This window comes from Macaca nemestrina, chromosome 18 (genome assembly GCF_043159975.1).
Source record: "Macaca nemestrina isolate mMacNem1 chromosome 18, mMacNem.hap1, whole genome shotgun sequence".
Lineage (NCBI taxonomy): Eukaryota > Metazoa > Chordata > Mammalia > Primates > Cercopithecidae > Macaca > Macaca nemestrina.
The window spans coordinates 55,912,618-55,938,145 of NC_092142.1; the positions used below are offsets into that span (position 1 = coordinate 55,912,618).

General features: G+C 43.5%; 1 protein-coding gene across 6 annotated transcripts in view; it reads left to right on the plus strand.

The window, feature by feature from the left end:
- Positions 1-25,528, plus strand: part of LOC105494044 (nucleoporin 93) — a 113,636-nt gene that overhangs the window by 82,435 nt on the left and 5,673 nt on the right. For all 6 annotated transcript variants that reach the window (XM_011762142.3, XM_071084570.1, XM_011762143.3 and 3 more), the window contains 13 exons: positions 3,940-4,014; positions 7,769-7,858; positions 9,963-10,102; positions 15,910-16,042; positions 17,475-17,632; positions 18,776-18,941; positions 19,230-19,323; positions 20,152-20,343; positions 21,064-21,190; positions 21,307-21,379; positions 21,672-21,716; positions 23,205-23,321; positions 24,340-24,458. In XM_011762142.3, coding sequence (XP_011760444.1) covers positions 3,940-4,014; positions 7,769-7,858; positions 9,963-10,102; positions 15,910-16,042; positions 17,475-17,632; positions 18,776-18,941; positions 19,230-19,323; positions 20,152-20,343; positions 21,064-21,190; positions 21,307-21,379; positions 21,672-21,716; positions 23,205-23,321; positions 24,340-24,458 — 1,529 coding nt within the window. The remainder of the gene's footprint in view (positions 1-3,939; positions 4,015-7,768; positions 7,859-9,962; positions 10,103-15,909; positions 16,043-17,474; positions 17,633-18,775; positions 18,942-19,229; positions 19,324-20,151; positions 20,344-21,063; positions 21,191-21,306; positions 21,380-21,671; positions 21,717-23,204; positions 23,322-24,339; positions 24,459-25,528) is intronic.

Below are 25,528 nucleotides of genomic sequence, written 5' to 3' on the forward strand. Positions count from 1 at the left end.
GTTCCCTCCTGCCACTTTCTATCCCCATCCTGTCCTGGAATGGCTGTCTTGGGAACACCATGTACTCTGATGAGACCTTTCTCAGTTTGTACTCCCAGAGGCTGCTGTTTTTCCACATATATGTCTCCAGACTCCTGGGTGAGCTGCTTGTTTTCCTCTAAAAGAAGAAACCCTATCGTCTTCCCTGCTCTTTTGATCTCTGGCTCTCTGCTCCTGTCATCTTGTCTTGTCGTCCTTGCTATGGCTCCGCCAGACCCCACTGCAGAGAACCCCAGAGATTAGTGGCTTTCCCAGCCCTCAGGCAATCCCTGGCTGTGGAATTCCAGCTAAATATTTGCCGGTTCCTCTGTTCAGGAATGTGCAATCCTCTTGTGGATAATTGACTTTATGTGTGGTGAAATAGCGGCTTGGTCAAGGGCAACTGAAGGATAGGTACCTTTGAAAACAAGAGCATTAGGCAAAATTAATTTAAATGGAAATTTGAAGGCTGAAACCCAACTACTTTTTAAATGGATAATTTTAAAAATTAGGTTTTTAGCACTGGAAAATATTTCTCAAGGCTGTTCATGTATATTTAGCCACAACAACTGTGTCCTTGCAAAAATGCTTTAGTGCTGTTCTCCTTTTCATTTCTTTGTTTATTCTCCTTGACTAAGTTACTGGAATTAACGGGCTTAGTGCTGTGTCCTGTAAAAAGACTGTGGAATCTCCAGCTTTTGGATAGCTCTGTTTTAGAAAGGTGGCTGTCTTAGAGAACAGTCCTTAATACAGTGTTAATGGGAAGACTCAGAATGAGTCCAGAAGTATAAAATGCCCTGGCTGTGGAGGGGCTTCCATCAAACAAGGAATGTGTATTCATTGTAGAAAAACGAAATGAGACTTTCAGCCTACACAAAGTAAAATACTTTAGGTCATATTTCTGAGGTGTCCATATCTGTCCATTGTTGTTGAGCATAGGATTTGCTCCTGTGTTCGTTGTGGTGGTTTCTTTTTGTTTATAAAGTGATAACAGCTAGCATTTATTGACCATATGTTGGGCACTGTGTTGAGGTCTTCCACTTATTCCTCACAACAGTGCTGTGAGGTAGGGATTCATACTATTTTTGTCCCCATTTAACCTTCATCCCAATGCTATGTGGTGGATACCATTACCACCCCCCACTTTACAGCTAAGGAAACTGAGGCTTAAAGGGAGCAATATGCTCCAGGTCACATTGTTATAAGTAGTGGATCCAGGATTTCTTACTCCTCCTCCTTCTCTTCCCTCCTCCCTCCTCTTCCCTCCTCTACTGTTCTCTGATAACTGTTCTTGGAGAGTTACCCTGGGCTGCCCTGGCAGGCAGGATAGAGCAGTGGCAAAGAGTACAGAGTGTGGTGCCAGACTGTGGATTCAAGCCGCTGCTTCCTACTGAAGTGAACTTGGGCAAATTGCTTCACCTCTCTGTGTGCCTTTGTGTCTTCACCTGTAAGATGAATAAATAAATAAAAGTACCTACTACATAGGGTTGTGGAGTTAATAACATGGAAGTTCAAACAGTGCTTGGCACATAGTAAGTGCTCATTAATAGCTATTGTTATTATTGTAACCCAGTGGTGTTTAAATTAAATCTGTGTTTCAGGTAGGAATGCTTTCAGCTGTGAGTAGTGGAAACTTTGAGGTTTAGTAGCTTGAATAGGGGTGTATATTTCTCACCTACGAAGATGTCTGCAGGTGTGGAGAGTGTTGATGTTAATCCAGTTGCTCTGCAATGCCATCAGGGACCCAACACCTTTCTGTCCTGATACACTACCCTCTCTAGCACATCCACCTACTTTAGGTTCACAAGATGGCTGTAGGAGCTCTAGACATTATATTTGCATTCAAGGCAGAAAGAAGGGGAGAGAGCTGAAAAGTCATGACAGTCCCCCCGCCTCAACCCTCCAATCAATAAAAGCAGAAGCTGTCCCCAGGTATACTAGCAGGCTGGTGTTTTCATCTTATTGGCTAGAACTAGGGTGTGCCATTCCTTGCTGTAGTAGATTCTGGAAAAGGATATATTCAATGGTTTATAGGGATCAGCACATGAGGACCTATTGTTAAATTTTCAAGGAATTTGCAATATAGTTGATATCGCCTTGAATAGCTTGAAGTCTGCCATGGTGGGAGAATTTAAACCACAGACACCAGCAAATGCTAGCCATCGTCCCTTTTCCCACGAGCTGGCTGTTAAAAAACATTTACCCGCACACTATTGGGTACATTTATTAGATTGGTGCAAAAGTGATTGCCATTGAAAGTAATGGCAAAACCCACAATCACTTTTGCACCAACCTAATAACTCTAAATGCCAGCTTGAAAGGTGGCAGAAGGTAAAGATGTGAGAAGTAGGAATTGGGAATGGTCACTGGGCCAGCCAGCAGCATCTACCAAGATCAGCGAACTGTTTAAGCTCTTTTAATACCAGTGATAGTTGGAGATCAGAACTGAGGGGACCTCTCAAGATCATCTAGGATAGCCCCTTCATTTGACTAATGGGAATCTGAGGAGGTGCTTTGCTCCAGAACCCAAAGCCAGGGAGTGAAGTGGCCCTCCTAGAACCCAGGCATCCTTGACAGTCCAGTGTTCATTCTCCAGAACCAAGGGCTTCATACTGCCTTTCTGATAACTCCCCTTCCCTTTCTTCCCGACTCCTGGTGCATGCCCACTGTACTCTTCCTTTTACCAGCTTCATAGTGCTGGGAAGCTTGGCTGTTATCATCCCCATTGGTTTCACAGAAAGCCTAGTTTAAACTGATTTATTTTAGATTTTAGTGTATAGAACATTCAGCTTTTTTTAATAAATAAGATAAGCTTAAAGCTATGCTACAGTACAAACTAATCAGTGGGAACTTAAGAATTTACCTAATTTTGATCTGTATTTCTTTATAGAACGAATAAGCTTAACTAAAGATGAATATTCTTTCTTAAAAAAGACTGAAACTTTTTTCATACACAGTCATGCACTGCATGTGTGATGGTGGCTGGCTTCATAAGTTTATATCATATTTTTATGTGCCTTTTCTATATTTAATTGTGGTTAAATATATACATACTTACCATTGTGTTACAGTTGCCTACAGTATCCAGTATAGTAATAGGTTGTACAGGTATGTAGCCTAGGAGCAATAAGCTATGCATACAGCGTAGGTGTGGAGTGGGCTAAACCATCTGGTATGTGTAAGTATACTTTATGAAGTCCACACAATGACGAAATCTCCTAATGATGCATTTCTCAGAACCTGTCCTCATTGTTAAGTAATATATGACTGTATTTTTATCTGACTCTCCTCTTCAGATTGTAAGCTCTTTGGGGACAGGCTTTGCAGGCTGGCTTATTTTTGTTCTTATGGAGATGGATATACACACAGCTGTGCATGTGGCAGACACTTAGCAAATATTAACTGAATGAAGGTCCAACTTGCACTGGTCTCACATCTTCAGATAACAGAAAAGTAATCAGCAACTGTTGTCTTACTGTGGACCCAAGTGTGGAAATGTCTGAATCAGGTGTTTGACTCTCTAAACTGCTTTCCCTCAACTGCTTGATATGATTAATGAAAAAGAGGCCCACTGATAAAAACAATGGCCTCACTAGTGTGAAGACAAGGGGAAGCTTGAGATTGAAACAGAATGTTGGAAAGATGTACATTTCCAGAAACAGTCATTGAGATATCGATAGGGTTTATCCAGCCCCTCACTCTTTTTTAATTAATCCAGTCCCATGCCTGCTCTCTTCTCATGTGTTCACAGTAAAAGTTGCATGTTATTGAAATCCCTAAAATCATCATTTTGAGGAAGTCCTAACTAGGAAACAGACTCTCGACAGCTCTGTCAAAGACAAGAATATGTTTATGTGATTTTATTTCTTCACATGGCTAAATACTGTCCCTAACTGATTCTGAATATGTATTTATCCACAGCCAAGCTACATCAGTGACGTGGGACCCCCTGGTCGAAGCTCTCTGGATAGCATTGAGATGGCCTATGCGCGGCAGGTGAGTGTGCTCTCAAGGGGGATTAAGCCAGGAAATTCCTTTGTGAACCTCTAGAGAATAAAAGGGAACAAAAACTTGTAAAAGTCAAACCCTGAAAGCAAGTTGTATTTTTTCATTTAGAGGACTAGTTAATATTTTACCATAGGCCACTGGAGAATTCTATCAAATAGGGTAATAGAATTACTCACATTTGATTTGAGGAAATTGAAATCTGTCCTTTACACTGACCACAGCATCTCAGTATGCATTTTTGGCAACAGTCCCATGTACAGTAAAGCTTCAGGTAACTGCGCTGCTTAGCAAATGGAGTTCTGTATTAACTGACTTACCTGGTAAGCTGGTGGTATTAACAAATCCTTTTTTCACTCTTTGTCGAGAGAAATTTTCTAAATGCTTTTCTGTCTTGATAAGCATAGTGTATTCACTACTTAATAACCACTGTTGTCCTAGAAAAGCTCATAATATTTTAGGGGTCATCCTTCTGGTTGTAGATGAGGACCGTCCAATAATATGGATATGGATTGAGATGCTTTGTGGTAAGCACAGGAATTCTGTTGGACTGAAACCACTCTGAGGACCATACATAACCTGGAACTGACTTTTTAAATAAAGCAGTGCCAGCTGACTTTGTGCTTTATTGTAATTTGCTGCTTTTCCCCACAAAGTACAAAGAAGGAAAAATATTCCTGTTTCTTGAATTGAGGGCAGTGGGCCTTCATCCCCTTAAGATTATCCTCCACCAGCAGTGGTCCAGGAATATCTGCTCAGCCATTATCACCTCCTGGATTCTTTGAGGGGGTCCCGGGGGTCCCACTTATGGCCCTCAACATTACCCACCTCATCCTCCTCCAGCCTGGAGTAGGGTGGTTGGAGGCAAAAACAGAGCAGCTATGGAGGTGAGCAGGAGGCAGTGAGAAACTGTTAGACCCTGTGCTCTTTTACCAAGGTCCCTCTCTTCAACTGCCAGTTAGTCAGTGGAGTTCCACATGAATTGAGTTACCTGGTTAGCTGATGGTATTATCAGAAGTCCCTCTTTTACCCTTTCTTGAGAGAAATTTTCTAAATGTCTTTTTAAAAATCTCTCTTCTTTGGGGTGCCATTGCCACTTCAAACTCCAGACAGCTGAAGCCCCCAGCTTCATCAACTTCCCACACATGAGATCCCCTCCTTCCAACCCCCTCATGTTTTGCCACTGGCCTTCATTTATTTCCTCCTGCTCCAATTTTATACCTCTCTCTTTTTATTCCCCCTGTGCGTCTGCATCCTTTACTCGTCACCTTCATTGTATGGCTGACTCCTCTATTGCCATGGAGAGAGTCCTGATGAATTACAGGCTTCTGAAGAGAGAGACTGTGTCTTCTACACCTGCAAGGACTAAAGATGTCATTAACATTTCATAGCACATACAACACCGAAATATTGTGTCTGTTTACACGGCTGTCCTCTCCACTAAAGAGTGAAGCTTTATATCCCATGTTGAACAGTACCTTGCAAAGGAAGGCCTGTAAGAAATGCTCATTGAGTGAATAAGTACTACATCATGGTTTAAAACCATTTTTTTGATTGGTTGGTTGGGTGCTTGAGACGGAGTCTTGCTCTTTCACCCAGGGTGGAGTGCAGTGGTGCGATCTCAGCTCACTGAAGCCTCCGCCTCTGCCTCCCAGATTCAAGCGATTCTTCTGTCTCAGCCTCCCAAGTAGCTGGGATTACAGGCATGCACCACCACACCTGGCTAATTTTTGTATTTTTAGTACATACCGGGGTTTCACCATGTTGGCCACGCTGGTCTTGAGCTCCTGACCTCAGATGATCCACCCGCCTCTATCGGGAGAACCCGCTCCCGATATTTACGTGGGTTCTTTTCTGTTTCTTAAGTGTCTCGGCTGGTTTGAGAAATAAAGGGAAAGAGCACAAGAGAGAGAAATTTAAAGCTGGGTGTCTGGGTGAGACATCACATGTCGGCAGGATCTGTGATGTACCCCAAGCCATAAAACCAACAAGTTTTTATTAGCGATTTTCAAAAGGGGAGGGAGTGCACGAATAGGGTGTGGGTCACAAAAATCACATGCTTCACAAGATAATAAAATATCACAAGGCAAATGGAGACAGGGCGAGATCACAGGACCACTGGATGAGGCAAAATTAAAATTGCTAATGAAGTTTCGGGCACGCATTGTCGTTGATAACATCTTATCAGGAGATAGGGTGTGAGAGCAGACAACCTGTCTGACCAAAATTTATTAGGCGGGAATTTCCTCGTCCTAATATGCCTGGGAGCTCTACAGGAGACCAGGGCTTATTTCATCCCTTCGGCTTCGGCTTCGACCATAAAAGACGGCACACCTTAAAGGGGCCGTCTGTAAGCCTACCTTCAGGGCGCATTCTCTTTCTCAGGGATGCTCCTTGCTGAGAAAAAGAATTCAACGATATTTCTCCTATTTGCCTTTGAAAGAGGAGAAATGTAGCTCTGTTCTGTCTGGCTCACCAGTGGCCAGTTCAAAGTTACCTCTCTTGTTCCCTGAACATCGCTGTTATCCTGTTCTATTTTCAAGATGCCCAGATTTCATATTGTTCAAACACATATGCTCTGCACACAATTTGTGTGCAGTTAACGCAATCACAGGGTCCTGAGGCGACATTCATCCTCCTCAGTTTACGAAGAAGATGACGGGATTAAGAGATTAAAGACAGGCATAGGAAATTATAAAAGTATTAATTTGGGGAACTAATAAATGTCCATGAAATCTTCACAATTTATGTTCTTCTGCCGCGGCTTCAGCCAGTCCCTCCATTCAGAGTCCCTGACTTCCCGCAACACGCCTCGGCCTCCCAAAGTGCTGGGATTATAGGCATGAGCCACTGCGCCCAGCAAAACCATTTAATCTTCATAACAGCCCTGGAAGATGAATGATACTGATGTTCCCCATTTAACGTAGAGGAAACTACAGTTCAGCAGAGTCGTGATTTGTCTAACATCACTACTTTGGGAGAGCAAAGACTTCATATACAAAGTGGAATCTTCCACAAGAAGATTTAGAACTTAACTAGTTAAGATTTAGAGCTTACAGTTCTAAATCTTAACTAGTTAAGTCCTGTTTCACTTCCGTAGTAGGATTTAACTAGTTCTAAATCTGGAAGAGTGAATTTATGATTTCTACTATCATCATTTTAGCTCCTTGAAAATAAAATCCAAAGTAAGAGTGGTTTTCCCATAGCTTAAATATCACATAGTTCATTTTCCTTAAGAAAATCTTACCTGAAGAACAGAGATTCTTTCCAGGAGAAATGGATATTCCACATGTGCCTCTCCTGCTATTCTAACACTTGTGGAGGGAGGCAGTGCCCAACATTCCTCACTCCATCCATGAACCCTATACCAGGGCCATTCCGTCATTTTGAAAGAATTGAGTCCTTTGCCTTGGTTATTAGAAAGCAGCAGCCAGACCCCTTCCATTCTCCTGTCTTCCCCGGGTGCTTCCTCACTAGGACAGAGAGGCATAGACCTGCCTGTGGTTCTTCTCCCCCTGGACCCCGCTGCTCCCATTCCTCAGGTGTTTGGAAGCAGGGGCGGCAGTTAGCTTTAGTGTGTTATCCACAGCCCCAGCACAACTGGGGAGCTGGCCAGTGTGCATGGCTCAGCCACTCCAAGGAAGGAAAGGTTGGCTGAAGTTTCTGCCGGCCATTGCCTGCTTCAGGGGGTTTTAAAAAGAGAAGGTAGATACTGTGCCATTTACTTTGCTTTTTATCATTTCAGATTTATATCTATAATGAGAAAATTGTAAACGGACACCTGCAGCCTAACCTGGTGGACCTTTGTTCTTCCGTCGCAGAGCTGGATGATAAGGTAGAACCTAGAGCTAACTCAAGTAGAAACCGGGGTCCAGTGTTTTGATGGGGCTAGCAGCTTGCCGACTTGGCTGAAATGTGCTGTGGAAACACCCCATTCTGTGGAATGAAATGTTAACTGTTCCTCAGAGTTTTATTTTAAATAACTTTGGGTGGTTTTCTTGATGATGAATTTTTAAAAATGCATCTTCAAAAGGCCCTGCCAGTATCAATTGATAGTCACAAGAGTTCTCTTCAAGCCGTATTTGCTTTGAAGTCCCATCAAGCTTTTACTCCCCACTTACCAGTTTCCCTCCTTACACAAGCAATAGACTCCTTAATGAGAGCTGAATTGTCAAGGTGATGGCTTTTCACACCTGTGAGCCCTCGAACTTGACTCAGGTGGGACTTTTGTGAGCATTCTTGATGTACCACTGGTTCTATTCCTCTGACAAACACATATACTGCCTTTATTTATTCTCCTCCCTCACCCCTTACTCCTGGCCAGTTTTCTGCTCCAAGGAGCAAAAAAATAAAAATAAAATAAAAAAATAAGTGGATGGATGACTACTTGGTAGGTGGCTAGGAGGAAGGAAGAAAAGAGGGAAGGCTATTATGGAAGAAAGCACCCATACACAGATTTTTTTTGTCTTTTAAAAACTTGCTCAGCCCAGTGTGGTGGCTCACACCTGTAACCCTAGCACGTTTTGAGGCTGAGTTTGGTGGATTGCTTGCACCCAGGAGTTCAAGACCAGCTTGGGCAACATGGCAAGACCTCCTCTCTACAAAAAATAGAAAAATTAACCAGGTGTGGTGGCATGCACCTGTAGTCTCAGCTGCTTGAGAGGCTGAGGTGGGAGGATTACCTGAGTCCAGGGAGGTCAAGGAACCATGATCATGCCAGTGTACCCCAGCCTGGGTGACAAAGAGTGAGGCCCTGTCTCAAAAAAAAGTATCTAACTTTTAATTTTTTTTTCTTTTTTTTTTTTTTTTTTTTTGAGATGGAGTTTCACGCTTGTTGCCCAGGCTGGAGTACAATGGTGAGATCTGGGCTCACTGCGGCCTCCACCTCCTGGGTTCAAGTAATTCTCCTACCTCAGCCTCCCGAGTAGCTGGGACTACAGGCACCTGCCACCATGCCTGGCTAATTGTTTGTATTTTTAGTAGAGACAGGGTTTCACCATGTTGGCTAGGATGGTCTCGAACTTAATTTTTTTAAATAGTAAAATATAAGATAACCTAAACAGATCTAAAGAAGAAAGTCAGGTTTCACCAATCATTCCACCATCTAGGAAGAGTCACATTTGTCTGGACAGTCTGAAGTTTTAATTTTTGAGAGAGACCATGAAAACAGGCTTTTCCCTTTTGTTTTGGAACAAGTATAAACCTTTTTCTCCAATCAGTGCTATCCTCTAAGGATTCATACATTTAAAGTATTGCCAAGGGTTCAGGGAACACGTTGTTTTTAAGGAGCGATTTACAGGCAGAAGGATTCTGGGGAGAGGGAGTCCCAGCTGTGTGGTGGTAACACAGAGGAAAGAACGCCCGCTCCTTTCCTGGGAGGCATCTTTTGAAGGGAGTGAGTGGGAAGGAAAATGGGAGGCTGTGACACTCACCAAGTAAGGTAAAAGCGGTGGCCCCTGGAGCGTCTCTGGGAGGACGAAAACCTGTATTATTAGGTTAAACTCTTATTTTAAGCCTTTAGAAACTCAGATAACCGTGTAAGGACTGAAATGCAGCTCTTGGAGTTTAAACTCCTAGAACTTTGGATGACCGTAAATGGATTCCTGCTCTCTGAAGGGATAACCCGCTGAGATTCAGTGTTCTTGCAACTTGTGTGTAGTTTTAATTATGTATGTGGTTATGTCAGACCTGGAATAGTAATTGATATGAAAACCAACTCAGGGCAGGGTTAGGGGGTGCTTATCGGTGGATGGAACTCTGAAGTCTGGCCAGCAGAGGCGCATCTTCTGCACTGAGCTTAAGCCTAGCAGTCACAGACAGATGACATTAACCTCATCCCCCACCTTACTCTGCCAGCCTTGGAGGTCAGAGTGCCACAAAGAACCACATAATTTCTCTGACCCTGCAGCATTGTCACATGCAGTATTGTTTATATGCAGAGCATTTCTGACATGTGGACCATGGTAAAACAAATGACAGACGTGTTGTTGACACCGGCAACTGATGCCCTGAAGAACCGCAGCAGCGTGGAAGTGCGCATGGAGTTTGTCAGGCAGGCCTTGGCGTACCTTGAGCAGAGGTAAGGCAGCAATAGCACAGTGGGGCTGGCTTTCAAATCCCTTGCAGTCAACCATTTCTCAGATCTTAAGTTGTCCTCAGGTTAAGTGTGCTGTAGCTGGTATAATTTAAGATTTATTATGGTCGGGCGCGGTGGCTCACGCCTGTAATCCCAGCACTTGGGGAGGCCAAGGCGGGCGGATCATGAGGTCAGGAGATCGAGACCATCCTGGCTAACACGGTGAAACCCCGTCTCTACTAAAAATACAAAAAATTAGCCGGGCGTGGTGGCGGGCGCCTGTAGTCCCAGCTACTCGGAGGCTGAAGCAGGAGAATGGCGTGAATCTGGGAGGCGGAGCTTGCAGTGAGCCGAGATGGCGCCACCGCACTCCAGCCTGGGCGACAAAGCGAGACTCTGTCTCAAAAAAAAAAAAAAAAAAAAAAGATTTATTATGTTAAATTGAACGAGGCTCAGAATTGTAATCTTGTTTCAGAAATCCTGTTTTACTTACCTACCAGGACTGTTTCTGCAGTCACACATTAAAATAAAAATCACACATTAAAAAATCATGGTAGGTGAGCACTGTTCGAATTCCCTTTTTCTTTCTCCACACTCTGTCTCTTAATACGTAAAGCCATAGTGCCTTAGGTCATAATCTTTTTCTAATGTGGTTCAGCCATTACTCCTTAGGCTCTTTTTTTTTCTCTCCACATTCTAATTTTACTCCCAGGCATGTTACTACCTTCAAACCCTAGGAAAACTCCTTTCCCCTTATTTTCTGACTCTACTTGGTTAATTCCCCTAAGTCAGGGTCATTCCCAGCTGATAATGCCTGTGATTTATGCCCGGGTTTCTTTGCCACTTCCTCACCAATCAGAGCTGGTCACTGAGGGGTTTGTGGCAGTGCCTTTGTGCCCAAAGTATTGTTCCCTTCGTTAGTAGGACCCATGCCATCATCCCTCCCTGTGGATACTCCTTCCAATTCTGAATTGGCCAGCAGGGATTGCCATGAGTGTGCAATAGAATCTCTTTATTTTAGAGACAGGGTGCTGGGCCCCTCCCTGCTGGCTTGAGAAGAGAAAGCCAAGTTGAATACACTTGCAAAATTACAGGCCTTTGCCACTGAGCCTCTGCACCTGCCAGCAGCCTTGCAGTGAGATCGCCTTTTGTCAATAAAACAATACTTCATTAGGAAGTCAGAAGATTTCCTTGTATGTTACTGAGGTAATTCAAACTTGGTACAGCGGAGAATAGGTTTTTATACCAAATACTATATTAATTAGACGAGAGCTACTGAAATGAACACCATCAGACACATTACACTCACTAGCTTCCATTCCCTGGTTAAGAAAAATCTGGAGCTCAAAATGGATTTTTATTCTCCTAGAATAGGAATAAAGGGTTTATAAAATAATTCTTCTGGCCGGGCGCGGTGGCTCAAGCCTGTAATCCCAGCACTTTGGGAGGCCGAGACGGGTGGATCACTAGGTCAGGAGATCGAGACCATCCTGGCTAACATGGTGAAACCCCGTCTCTACTAAAAAAATACAAAAAAACTAGCCGGGCGTGGTGGCGGGCGCCTGTAGTCCCAGCTACTCAGGAGGCTGAGACAGGAGAATGGCCCGAACCCGGGAGGCGGAGCTTGCAGTGAGCTGAGATCTGGCCACTGCACTCCAGCCTGGGCGACAGAGCGAGACTCCGTCTCAAAAAAAAAAAATAAAATAAAATAAAAAAATAAAATAAAATAATTCTTCTAAGCGTTGGCTGAATTTTTGTGATTAAGTTTTGGGTTTATCAATCTTCAGCCGTAAAGAACCTACATATGTAGCAGCATTTATTCGTTACCAGTCGGCAAAATGAGTCAGAACTTCTTATGCTATACAAAAACTTCTAGGAATTTTTTTTTTTTTTTTTTTTTTTTTTTGTAAGACAGGGTCTGGCTCTGTCACCCATGCTGGAGTGTGGTGGCATAATCTGGGCTCGCTGCAACTTCTCCCTCCCAGGCTCAAGCAGTCCTCCCACCTCAGCCTCCTGAGGTGTGTGCTACCATGCGCAGCTTTTTTTTTTTTTTGGAGATGGAGTTTCGCTCTTGTTGCCCAGGCTGTAGTGTAATGGTGTGCTCTTGGCTCTGTGCAACCTCCACCTCTCAGGTTCAAGCAATTCTCCTGCCTCAGCCTCTTGAGTAGCATGGTAGCCTGCCACCATGCCCAGCTAATTTTTGTATTTTTAGTAGAGATGGGGGTTTCACCATGTTGGCCAGGCTAGTCTCGAACTCCTGACCTCAGGTGATCCACTGGGTTCGGCTTCCCAAAGTGCTAGGATTACAGGCGTAAGCCACCGTGCCTGGCTTAGGATTTTTTTTTATTTTTATTTATTTTTTTCAGTGAGTGTAAGTGTATGACTGCTCATGACTGCTTTTTTCTTGATCACTCTAATCCTTAACACTGGTGCTTGACTTCACCAGTGGTACTAGGCTGCTTTCCTTGGTTTTAAATCGCTGGTAAGCCAGTCCATTTCTTTAAGTCTTTTCATTTAGTTTTTAAAAGTATCTTGTTCCATTAATTTCTTTAACAGTGCTTCTTGGAGCTATTTGGGAATTTCCTTTCATAATTGTAATCTTAAGTTTATTTTTCACTCTAGTGGCATCACTCTCTGATGGCATCTTTTGTAAGCATTCATTATCACCTTTGATAAAGGGGATATTTTAGAATAATTATACTCAGTGTTGAAATATTTTTCTCTGCTGCTCATTCACTGACAGTATGCATATAATAGTTCAAGTGATACAATGCACCAGATGGCAAAGTAGACCGGTCCTAAATGATTTTTCAATTATAAGGCTGAAATGTTGTGAAAATGTAGGATTGGTCTGTCTCTTCCCTGCCACATTCCAAGATTTAAGGCATGATATATATATATCTTAGCCCTCAAGGAATTTAGACTTCTTCAGTTTAGGCCCTTGTCAGCACATGGACTGTCTTAATTCAAATTGGAAGAGACCATAGTGGGCATCTGTTTGTCCTGGCTGCTACAGGACTCCTCAATTTCTTATCCAACCTCTGCTTATAAATACTTCCAGGCCAGGCGCAGTGGCTCATGCCTGTAATCTCAGCACTTTGAGAGGCCACGGTGGATGGATCACCTGAGGTTGGGAGTTCGAGACCAGCCTGGCCAACATCGTGAAACCCCGATTATACAAAAATACAAAAATTAGCTGGGCATGGTGGTACACGCTTGGCACAAGTCCCAGCTACTTGGGAGGCTGAGGCAGGAGAATCACTTGAACCTAGGAGGCAGAGGGTGCAGTGAGCCGAGGTCATGCCACTGCATTCCAACCTGGGCAACAAAGCAAGACTCTGTCTAAAATAAATAAATAAATAAAAATTCCAGTGATGGGGAACTCATTAACATTTGTTAAATTTTGTTTGTTTTTCATTATAAAAATGATACATGCTTATTATAGAAAGTTTGGAAGATGCTAAAAATAAGACTTGAAAAAAGAGGGGAGGACCCGTATACCATCTAGAGGCTCCTATTACCTTGTTATATTTCTTTTTTCCCCCCTGTTCTTGAAGTCTGAGTATTTTTTTTTATAACCGCATAAAATTTCATTGAGTCAGCCGGGCATGGTGGCTTACGCCTGTAATCTCAGCACTTTTAGAGGCCGAGGCGGGCGGATCACGAGGTCAGGAGATTGAGACCACCCTGGCCGACACGGTGAAACCCCTTCTGTACTAAAAATACTAAAATTAGCCGGGCATGATGGCATGCACCTGTAGACCCAGCTAGTCAGGAGGCTGAAGCAGGAGAATCACTTGAACCCGCAGGGCAGAGGTTGCAGTGAGCCGAGATGGCACCACTGTACTCCAGCCTGGGGATAGAACGAGACTCCGTCTCAAAAAAAAAAAAAAAATTTTTTTTTTTGTTGAGTCTGTTTCCTGTTATTAAGATTTAGGTTGTTTGTTTCACTCTCTCTGTTGTTTTACTTAACCTGGTGTTGAAAACCTGACTTTTTGAGGTAGTCTGTGGTTTTTGACAAGAACATACTATATTTAGAAAGTTATTACATTAACCACATATTTGGGTATCTGTGAATTGGACTATTTAATCTTGGTATGGAAACACTTAAAACTACTACAGAGGATTTTAAGAAGCATGCTAGTAAATAAATGAAGAGGGAATGGTAGAAAAATCATCAATTTGCAACCACCAGTGTAATAACTGGTTCAGCAAGGACCATCAATGGAAAGTAAAACCGTTGAGTAAAAGATTGTTGAATAGAATACTTACATGACGTCCATGTATTGCCCCACAGATTACTTGTTAAGTACAAAGATAATAATAAATTGTAATGGAGAAATCTGATGGACACTTTTCAAGCAAGTGAATCAAATCTAGTGTTACCAATAAAGAAGCAAACCTGCTACCTATGTCATTGTGGGATTCAGTGGGAAATGCCAGCATTAGCTATGTAGGGCTACTGTCAAAAAAGTTGAACCTGAATCAAATAACAATCCAGCTTAGATACTCTACCAGACAGCTGGCTTGGACTCTATAAATAAAAGGTCAGTGTCCAGCTGAGCATGGTGGCATGTACCTCTAGCCCCAGCTACTCAGGAGATTGAGGCAGGAAGATTGCTTGAGCCCAGGAGTTTGAGGCTGTAGAGTGCTTTAAAGGCACTTATGGGCCAGCCGTGGTGGCTCTTGCCTGTAATCCCAGCACTTTGGGAGGCCAAGGCAGGTGGATGACTTGAGGTCAGGAGTTCGAGACCAGCCTGGCCAACATGGCGAAACTCCATCTCTACTAAAAATATGAAAATTAGCTGGGCTTGGTGGCCTGCGCCTGTCATCCCAACTGCTTGGGAGGCTAAGGCAAGAGAAATGCTTGAAAACCCGGGAGGCGGAGGTTGCAATGAGCCGAGATCACGCCACTGCACTTCAGCCTGGGTGTCTAGAGTGAGAATCTATCTCAAAAAAAATAAGAGCACTTGTTAATAGACACTGCTTCCCAGCCTGGGAACCACAGCAATACCCTGCCTCTTGAAAAAAAGAAAAAGATCATTGTCATGAAAGAAAAATAATGGTGGAATTAATGGAATTAGATTAAGGGAAAGTGTTTTTTCCCTTATATTTTCTTGATGAGATTCTGGATTTAAAAACTGTAAAGGAAACTATTAAAAAATTGGGTTATATTTTTGATAATAATAAGAAATTACTGTTAAGTTTCTTGGTATTGCAATGATATGGAGGTTAGGCAGGAGAAGGTCCTAGTTCTTCAGAGCCATATGGTATTTACAGATAAAGTAGCCCCTGATTTTTATAACGTATTTTCAAGTGGTTTGGGGGGAGAAAAAAGCACAAGTGTGTATGTTATGTGTGTGTGGAGAGAGAAAACATAAAGAAATGTTAAAAATTGGTGAATCTAGGTAAAAGGTTATGTGCATTCATTGAACTATTCTTTTAACTTTTTGTAGGTTTGAAAGTTTTCAAAATAAAAAGTTTAACAAGAACCCACCAGAGCATTAGGCTGTGAGCTGGAGCGATTATTATTCTGTATATCCACCCTTAATGTATTTGAAGTCCACAGTTGTGTTCCTCCAGGGATTCTTTTGAGTTTCCGCAGTGATGAGAAATCTACTGTGATCCACAGCCCACTGAGTAAATAATATAGTTTGCTTCATTAAGCATGTACTGTTTCCTCTTCTGCATTGAGCTTGAAGTCTAGGCCCTGCCCTTCCAAGCTACAGTGTAATGTCATGGATATGGGCATAGAGATGTGTAATAAATGTTTTCAATCTTCCCTGTTTTTTCCTTTAAAATTTTTCCAGTTATAAGAATTACACCCTTGTGACTGTCTTTGGAAATTTGCATCAGGCCCAGCTGGGAGGGGTGCCTGGGACTTACCAATTGGTTCGAAGTTTCCTGAACATTAAACTTCCAGCTCCCTTGCCTGGACTACAGGTACTGACAACTTTCTCTGTGTGATCAGTTACACCCCCAGAGCAGTTGCCCTCAGATTGGCATTTTCAGTTAAAATGAGGATATGTGTGGAGACTACTGTATGGAGATGAGTTCAGAGAGGGGTGACGACAGAAGGTGAAGACCTCTTAGGAGGCTGGTAGTATAGAAGTCCAGGTGATGGTGGTAGTTGCTCAGCCCAGGGTGGAGGAGAGTGCATGGAGAAGATGCCATTGGGTTCTTGACATGTTTTGAAAGCTGAGCCAGTAGGACTTGCTGAAGAACGTGGATTTGAGTGTGAGAGGCAGAGTCAGGGATGACTTCTGAGATTTTTGACTAAAACAGCTGGAAGAATGGAGTTGAATGTAGTTTTTAGGATGTGGTCTCTTCTCAGCTCATGGTCCAGTTGGGGAGATTATCATACAGTAATGCAAAGTGCTAAACTGGAGCCTTATGCAAAGGGTGGCAGGATACAGACGAGATTAGCTGCATAAAGAAGGTGAGATTCTCACTTGCTCTTAAAGAATAGGAGTTCACCAACCTGAAGTTTTGGAAAAGAGTATACCAGGAGGAGGTAACACATGCACAAATGCATGGAGGCAGGAGAGAGTATCTGGAGGACTGGGTGCACAGTAGGGCTTGGCAAGCTTGGGGCCCACTAGTGAAGGCCTTAAGTGCCAGGCCCAGCACTTTGGACTTAAACAGCTCAAAGGGGTTTAAGTGGGCAAGTTCAGATCTGGGTTTTAGAGAGAGTCCTGCTGAGGGAAGGGTGGAAGTGCCAAGAAAGGAGGCCTGAGGCCTATTTCTGGAGGAGTTGAAGAAAAGCAAAGAGAGAAGCGTAAGCGCAGGCCGCTGTGCAGACAAATGGCAAAACCAGACTTGGGATAAATAAGCTGTAGTATTCAGAGAGTGGGAACAGAGCTATCTCTCAGATCCCCTAGTGCCCAGCAGTACCTGACACCAAGATACTGAGTAAAATTTTTCTGACGTTTTATAAACTTGAGTACTATAAGGGTAGTCTCTTACTGGTCAGTGACATCTTTAGCCCTTGCTTTGTGGGGGTTGTAGGAGTGCATGTGTATATGTAATCACAAAAGAACGTCACCCAGTTACTGTGGGCCCCTGGGGTTCCATGGAAAAACCACAGGGTAACTTTGGATCAGGTGGGGTACATAGCGCTTCAGAGGAAAAGCTCTGGAGCCATATTGTTACTTAACAGCTTACTTGGACAGATGACTTAACGCTTCCATGCCTCAGTTTCCTTGTTTGTAAAACAGGGAGGAAAAGGCTGTTAATGGTTCTCACCGCAGGGAGCTGTTGTGAACATTAAGTGACTTATTTTAAGGAGAGGGGCTTAGCTTGGTTTTAGCACATATGAAAGCAGTCAGCTCAGCTTTTTTTTGTTTATTTTGAGCACTTACTGTTCCTCTTTTAGGATGGAGAGGTAGAAGGCCATCCTGTGTGGGCACTAATTTACTACTGCATGCGCTGTGGAGACCTGCTTGCCGCTTCACAGGTAGTTAATCGAGCCCAGCACCAGCTGGGAGAGTTTAAAACCTGGTTCCAGGAGTACATGAACAGCAAGGACAGAAGGTATGGTAAATGAGGTGGCACGCCCAGTGGTAGCCGTGCAGAATCAAAGGGGCGACCTTCCCTGTCGTTATTCTCTTTTCCCTGGACAGGCCCAAAACAAGTTTCTGCTTGGGGGAAAAAGGAGGTTTTGAAAGCAAATAGAACTCTCTTGGGAATAAAGAGTGAAAGGATTAGAAGAATGCCCCATTCTGATGCTGATGTCTAGGCATGCGTGCATCTGTGTTTGGGAATTTTCCTGTTCCTACAAGGGAGGGGCTGGCTCAGGAGCATGATGTGAGTTGTTCTGTAAATCTAAGGCACATCAAGGATGCTTTATAAAATGGGACTTTTTAAAAGTTACATTTGTTAACACTTAGTGCTTCCAGTATGGAAATATGTTGTCATGTACTTCATAGCTTAAAGGCTAGAATTAGAAGTTAGTAAAATTGAAATATAATCATTGAATTAATTCATTAAGTCTTTACGTTCTCTTGCATTAAGGAACTGCTAAGCATTAATTTTCCTTGGATTTTGCTAATGTAATTGGACTTAAGTTCATACTCAAACTGAGGTTATTATATATATGTACATGTATGTAGAAGAAATGATGGCGGTTACTGTAGTTGTACTTGTGAAAAACTAGGATACTTTTCTTGGCAGCATTAATAATGTCATGTCAAGAGATTGCCTCAAACCACAAGCCCCTGTCTTGCTCATATTAGAATTAAAGTAGGGTTAATGTCTTAAGGTTCCCCCAGAAGGAGATTTGAGTGCAAGTTGTTTTCTTAGGAGGTGATCTCACATGAATAAGGGAGTGTGGAGGCCACAGAGGAGCTAAGACAGTTAAGGGAAGGATTCACTCCTGTCCATCGCTGCTTGAGTGCTGCTGGGGTGTGGAATGGAGTTCTAATTCCCTGGGATTTCTGACCTGTCCATGAAGGTCTCAGCAAATAGAAAACTGGCAGGCCAATAGATGCAGGTGCTGGTAGTTGCAAGTCAGGTTAAAGTGATGGTGCCGAGGGGAGGGGATAGGGCAGAGACAGTCTCTCTTACCCCGATGAAGGAAGGCTTCCCTGCTGTTATATGTTTGGGACTTGGGATGCTTTCAGATGCCCTTGAGGATTTTTATTGAGTGTGTATCTGTCTGTTCCTTTATGTCTGTAGATTGTCCCCAGCTACAGAAAACAAGCTCCGGCTGCATTACCGCAGAGCCCTCAGGAACAATACAGATCCCTACAAGCGGGCCGTGTACTGTATCATTGGCAGATGTGACGTCACCGACAACCAGAGTGAAGTGGCAGACAAAACTGAGGATTACCTGTGGCTGAAGGTAGGCATGGTTTCCTCTGCCCACACAGGGCTTTACTCCTTTTTCTGTGCTCATGTCCCCAGAAAGATTTTACCTGCATAATGTATGATGCCAATAAGGTGATCAGGACCAGCGGGGTCCTCGTCTCCTGTCCCCATTTTTGATTGTGTAATTCCCAGCTCATAATCATAGCCTTAAACACAGCTTCCAGCTGACATCATTGAGCATGGCTGCTGAACAGCTACAACTCTGTGCGTGTGGCTCAGGGTGTAGTTTGTACTAATGCATGTGTTTCTCTTGGGGATTTAGTTGAACCAAGTGTGTTTTGACGACGATGGCACCAGCTCCCCACAAGATAGGCTGACTCTCTCACAGTTCCAGAAACAGTTGTTGGAAGACTACGGTAAGATCCTGGACATAACCACCTTTCCCTTCTCTTGTCCACTTAAGGTGACTACCTCAGTTTTCCTCTGGGAAAATTTTTCATCTCTGAACTTTTGTCTTTCTTTCAAAACTCCTATAGATTGTCAAGGCAAAACAGCAAATCTACCATTCCAAATTCAAATAAAGGGCATGTGGCCTTAAGTAATGCATAAAACTTCTATGGTCATACACAAAAATCTATTTTCTCTAATTCTTTGAACTGTTCTAGTAGACATATGCTCAGAGAGAGACAAAGAAGACGTAGCTGTTGCTTCCTAGTAGATCTTACTAGTCACTAGATCTGAGCACAAAGGAGAGAGACAGAAATAGCCTTTCTTCTTTCCTCCCCCCTATTTTTTAAAAACTGAGAAGAAAAGAAGATTCCAAATAATGGTTACCAGTTGTTGCATTCAGATTTCTGTGACTATGAGTAAACTGAAACTCCTTTGAAATCTGCATTTCTTTCCTTGAGTGACTTAACAGGGTAAAGGAGATAGACACTCTCTGTGGTCCATTTTAAGATCCTTAACTCTGTTTCTCTCCCACCTAACGCAAGCAGCTGGAGTTTTACAGCACAGTCAAATTTCTAGTAATGTTATGAGGTCTAGAGAAGATGGAGGAGTCAGGTCACATTTCACATGGCAGTTTACTGTATTCAGGGCCCCCTTGATCAATTCAGGCTCATGCTGGTGCTTTCTTCCTGCCCATCTAGTCCTGTGGGCTCACAGGCTGCTGCCTGGGGGTTGGGCCACCAGTAAGCACCTTCTTTCTGAGTTGGTTTTATCTCCTCTCCTCTCCTCTCTCCCAGGCGAGTCCCACTTTACGGTGAACCAGCAACCCTTCCTCTACTTCCAAGTCCTGTTCCTGACAGCGCAGTTTGAAGCAGCAATTGCCTTTCTTTTCCGCATGGAGCGGCTGCGCTGCCATGCTGTCCATGTAGCACTGGTGCTGTTTGAGCTGAAGTTGCTTTTAAAGTCCTCCGGACAGAGTGCTCAGCTCCGTGAGTATTTGGGATTGGGTTTACAGTAATGTAACCACAGCACGTCCCTCTTTGGGTGACGGTGGCCACCACAAAACCACAACCAATAAGGATTTGAGCAAAGGGTACCAGTCATTTTAGAGCATGTGGACAGTTGAGCTTTTTAGATGATTAGTGTTGGGGTTCTTGCTTCCTGCCCCAAGCATTGGTATTCCCTTGGAAGTTAAGTATATAAAGTGCTGTTCAAAGTGCTAGCTTTGTGGCCAGTCTGATTGCCTGGAAAATGGTGAAGAAGCAGCCCCTAGAGTTATGGGTCTGATTCCCATTAGGGCCCTGGCTTTAATGACATTGGAAACCCCAGTCAGGCATATGCATACCAGACTGGGATGAGAGAGTCAGGGGAGAGAGAGGAAGTAAATGTGGATGAATGGCTGCGGGTTCCTTATTGGTGTAGCAGAGTCATCCCAGAGCATGTGCCATAATGGTCAGTTGGATTATCTTTTCATTCAGAGACCAACATATTAGTAATTTAAGGCAAAGTGCTGTTTTCTCCACGCTGGGCCTGGGGACAAATTGAGGATAGGGTGGTAAAAGGGACTGGCCAAAGCTTATATTGGCAAACATTGACTGGGCTGCAGGAGTAGAGGCTGCTGGGTCTGTGGATTCAGCTTCCATAGTTTCTGGGTTGCATGGGTCAGAGGAGCAGTGTGGTTGTGACCCATTCTGACCCCCACGATGCAGTCAGCCACGAGCCTGGTGACCCTCCTTGCATGCGGCGGCTGAACTTTGTGCGACTCCTCATGCTGTACACCCGGAAGTTTGAGTCCACGGACCCAAGGGAGGCCCTCCAGTACTTCTATTTCCTCAGGTAACGTTTGCTTTTGACCATTTACTTCAGCTAGTTTCAATTTCTGCCATTCTGAGAATGACCGTTAGAGACCTTATGTCCAGACTAGAAACTGAGTTGATTTTTTTCCCTTACAGGGATGAGAAAGATAGTCAAGGAGAAAACATGTTTCTGCGCTGTGTGAGTGAGCTTGTGATTGAAAGCCGAGAGGTAAGTGGGTTTCCTTTTCTCTCCTCCCCATGGTTTTCAGTGTGCATGTTCCCATGTTCATTCCGTACTGCATGTTTACTTCAATATGGTTGTGGTGGATAAGGCCTAGGGAGTTTTTAGAGTTTCATTGGTTTCTAACAGTGAAAATATTTATTTCAGTCACACTGATTTTTAGTTTGCGTGAGACTTATCCCATTCATCCCATTTGATTCCTCTCTTTTTTCTCTAAAGACTTATGGATTATGTTTATATCTTTGTCCAATAATTTGAGTAAACTTTTTTCCTTCCACAGTTCGATATGATTCTTGGGAAACTAGAGAATGACGGAAGTAGAAAGGTGAGTTAAATGCATCCTTAGAGAAATGTTCGTTAGCTGTTGGGGATTTATAAATATCAAAAGAATACACTTAGATTTTAAGATTCAAGGTACTAAAGATGCAAATCTGAACAGAGTTGCTTAATTTAAAAAATGGAATGAAAATTATGGGCCCAGATGATGACCTTGGTTTTACACACATTGTATCTCCTTAAAATATGTTAATTTGTGATTACAAAGCTTTTTTATTATGTTCAGAATATTCATTTGTTCATGCCTGTCATTTTTTGAGCTGAGAATGCTATTATACATTTCTGCCATTCTTGGCTCAGAAAACATGCAAGAAAAAGAAATTGATTACTGCACCCATTCTCCCAAGATGGAAAAGTTAGATGTGCACTTGACCTCCTTCAAAATGCAGTTTCCAAGGGCTTTGAACTCCACAGTGACCCTGGAAATACTCCTGGAAGGCCTGAGGGATTTCAGGACTCACTATGCCCATTGGTTGTCATGGCAGGAGGGTCAGAGATGCTGTTGTCAGAGACCAGTCCTGGCCCTGAATCTCCCTGTGGCCTTTAGAAAGTCACTAGCCCCTCAGGGACTGACTTTTCTCATTTGTAAAAATGAGTGGTTTGGACCCAGCAATCTGTAGATGAGCTCACACTGCTCACAGCATCTACCTCAGAAGAAAGGCAAGTGACAGTGCTGATGACAGTGGCCTTGGTTATTGGGCAATGACAATCACCAGGCATGGTACTGAGTGCTTTGCATAGTTTCTTCTTTAACAGGCTGTACTGGGGCCAGGAGGCTTCCAGTGTATGTGAGTTGACAGAGCTGGAAACATAGATAAGACCTTATCCTCTCCTGCCTCCCAAGTGGCAGGGCAAGTCACCTCGACCTGGTCCAGCCCTGAGAGTCCAGTGCCGGTGGAGAAGCAGAATGGCCAGGCAGAGATATTATGCACTTGCCTTCATTCTCCCAGGGTACCTAAGGCCTCTCTCATGCTCTCCTGAGCATTTAGTTGCTGTCGAGTGGTGATGGTGATTTTTTTTAAGAAATGTCCTGTTACCACTTGCCATGTGTTTTTTCAGCACTGAGTTCCTTTTGCCATCTGTCTTAGAAAACAAATCCAAAATCTTTCAGATATTTTCTCTAAGCCTCCTGCTTTTTCTCTGTGATTCCTACTCATCAGCAAATTTAAAATCATTGATTTCACTGACTCTCTGGGTCATTTTGGAAAATTAGAAAGCACAGATGTCTTATTGCTGACTCCTCTGTGCTTCTAGTAAGTCTGCCCTTTCATGTGTAGTTTCCTTGGTCTCTTATAGTTTTAATAGGACTTTATATCTTCAAGAAAGCCAGAGTCTGGCTGATGGAGTACATGTATTGCCCAGGGCAAGCAATTTCACTTGAAGTATTTTTTGGGTCCTAATTGCGTCTCTTTGTTTAAAATAATAGCTCTGTGCACCCGTCTGTCTCTTCCTCCCCCTCCATAATTTGTCTTGTCAGCCTGGAGTCATAGATAAGTTTACTAGTGACACAAAGCCTATTATCAACAAAGTTGCTTCCGTGGCAGAAAATAAAGGACTGTTTGAAGAGGCAGCAAAGCTGTATGACCTTGCCAAGGTATAGTGTGCCTGCTTCCTTCTTCTGCACTTCACAGGTCTGCCAGCCTTTCGGCATTAAATGTGCAGCCACTTCGACAGTGTCGTTGTTGTAGCACCCTCCCTGTAGAGGCGTTTGCTCTAGTGCTTAGACAGTTAATGGTCCAGTCAGGACAGAATTCCCATTTTACAGCTGTATTTCTTCCCATAAGATTTTTCTGACCAAACAACATATTGAAAGGATGTCCTGTAGGCATTGAACTATTGTCTCACTTGGCAGCAGAATTAGCATCCATCACATTTCCATGGTGAAGCCACTGTTGAAAATGGCATTATGCTGACCCTGGCAGCCACAGACACACTGGGGAACAGTAGTATTAGAAGATAAGACCACATCAGTGTGCAGGAAGGAGTGAAAGAAAATAAGACCACAGCTGGGCATTTTGAGATGACTAGAATACATGTTTCTACCTAAGAACAAATGATGACTAAGAACATATGGTAGCTGCTAAGGATTCTATGACCTAAACAAGATTACATTCTCTTCTTTATCAGCTGAGAAAAGTAGACCAAAAAAACAGCTATAGGCCAAGTGCAGGGGCTCACGCCTGTAATCCCAGCACTTTGGGAGGCCAAGGCGGGCACATCACTTGAGGCCAGGAGTTTAAGACTAGCCTGGCCAACATGGCAAAACTTCGTCTCTGCTGAAAATATAAAAATTAGCCAGGCATGGTGGTGCATGCCTGTAATCCCAGCTACTCAGGAGGCTGAGGCACGAGAATCACTTGAACCTGGGAGGCGGTAAAAAATGCTTTGATTGAGGTATAATTAAGATGTAGAAAAATGTGCAATAATTATATGTACAGCTTGACGAATTGTGCATAGGTGTATATCTTTGTAACCACCATCCAGATCAAGATACCAAACATTTCCATCCATCACCCCAGAAAGTTCTCTTTGGTGGGTAGGGGGCATTATATACTTGTTCCTTTTATTGATTATTTTATTGATTGCTTCCTTAATTTTAAAAACGTGAGCAGAATGCTGACAAGGTACTGGAACTGATGAACAAACTGCTGAGCCCTGTCGTCCCCCAGATCAGTGCCCCGCAGTCCAACAAGGAGAGGCTGAAGAACATGGCACTCTCCATTGCTGAACGGTAAGCCAGGAGCTGACTCCATGGGACCCTGAGGGTGCCACTGCCAGTGCCAGGCCACCTTTGCCCACCCAAATGCATGTTCAGCTTTACTAGGTAACAGCAGACAGCTTTCCAAAGTGGTTCTTCTAACTCATCATGCCACCAGCACTGCGTGAGTTCCTTTGTCCCCACATCAGAACTAGCACTTGGTACTATCAAACTTAACATTTTTGCCAAAGAAATGGGTATGAAAGGGCATCTCAGTATTTTAGTCATGCACATGAAGTTTAATTCTAGGCATTATGCTCACCTATATACTGTTGTATACTCTCATCAGCCCTCTCAAAGGCATTCAAGACCAAAGCTAGTGATAGTTGGATGGGGGAGATTCTTAGAGGTGTCGTGGCCAGTGTTTCAGACAACCTGGATCCCCACTGAGTTAACTGAATTATCAGACTTTTAACTAGTTTAAGTCCCAGGCTGAGGCTAACAACATTACTTTTTGTGCTCTCTATAGATATTGCTAATAAAATGACCCAGAGAAAACTGGGTTTGGAGTGCTTTCCCGGGGTAACACAAAAGAGCATTCTTTGGTAAATGAGATATCTCCACCTAGCAAACAATCCCTAGTGATGGCCGCTCGGCTTTTTGCCCGTCAGGACCTCCTACCTTTCATGAAGATTGGATGCTGAGATGATGGTCAAGGCTGGAGAACCACGCTCCATGTGGAGTACCTGTAGGTGGATTCATACCAAATCCACTATCAGTGCTTGGCTGTTTCAAAATAAACACCATTTTACACTCTTTAATTAACTTCACCCAGAGAGCTCAAGAGGTTTTGATGCTTTTTATGTATTTTTTGTATGTTGAGACAGGGTCTCCCTCTGTCACCTAGGCTGGAGTGGAGTGCAGTGGTGCAGTCATAGCTCACTGTAACCTCGAACTCCTGGGCTCAAGCAATCCTCCCACCTGAGCCTCCTGAGGAGATAGAACTACAGGCACATACCACTACACCTGGCTAATATTTTAATATTTTGTGGAGATGGGGTCTCGCTGTGTGTCCAGTCTGGTCTCTCACTCCTGGCCGGTCT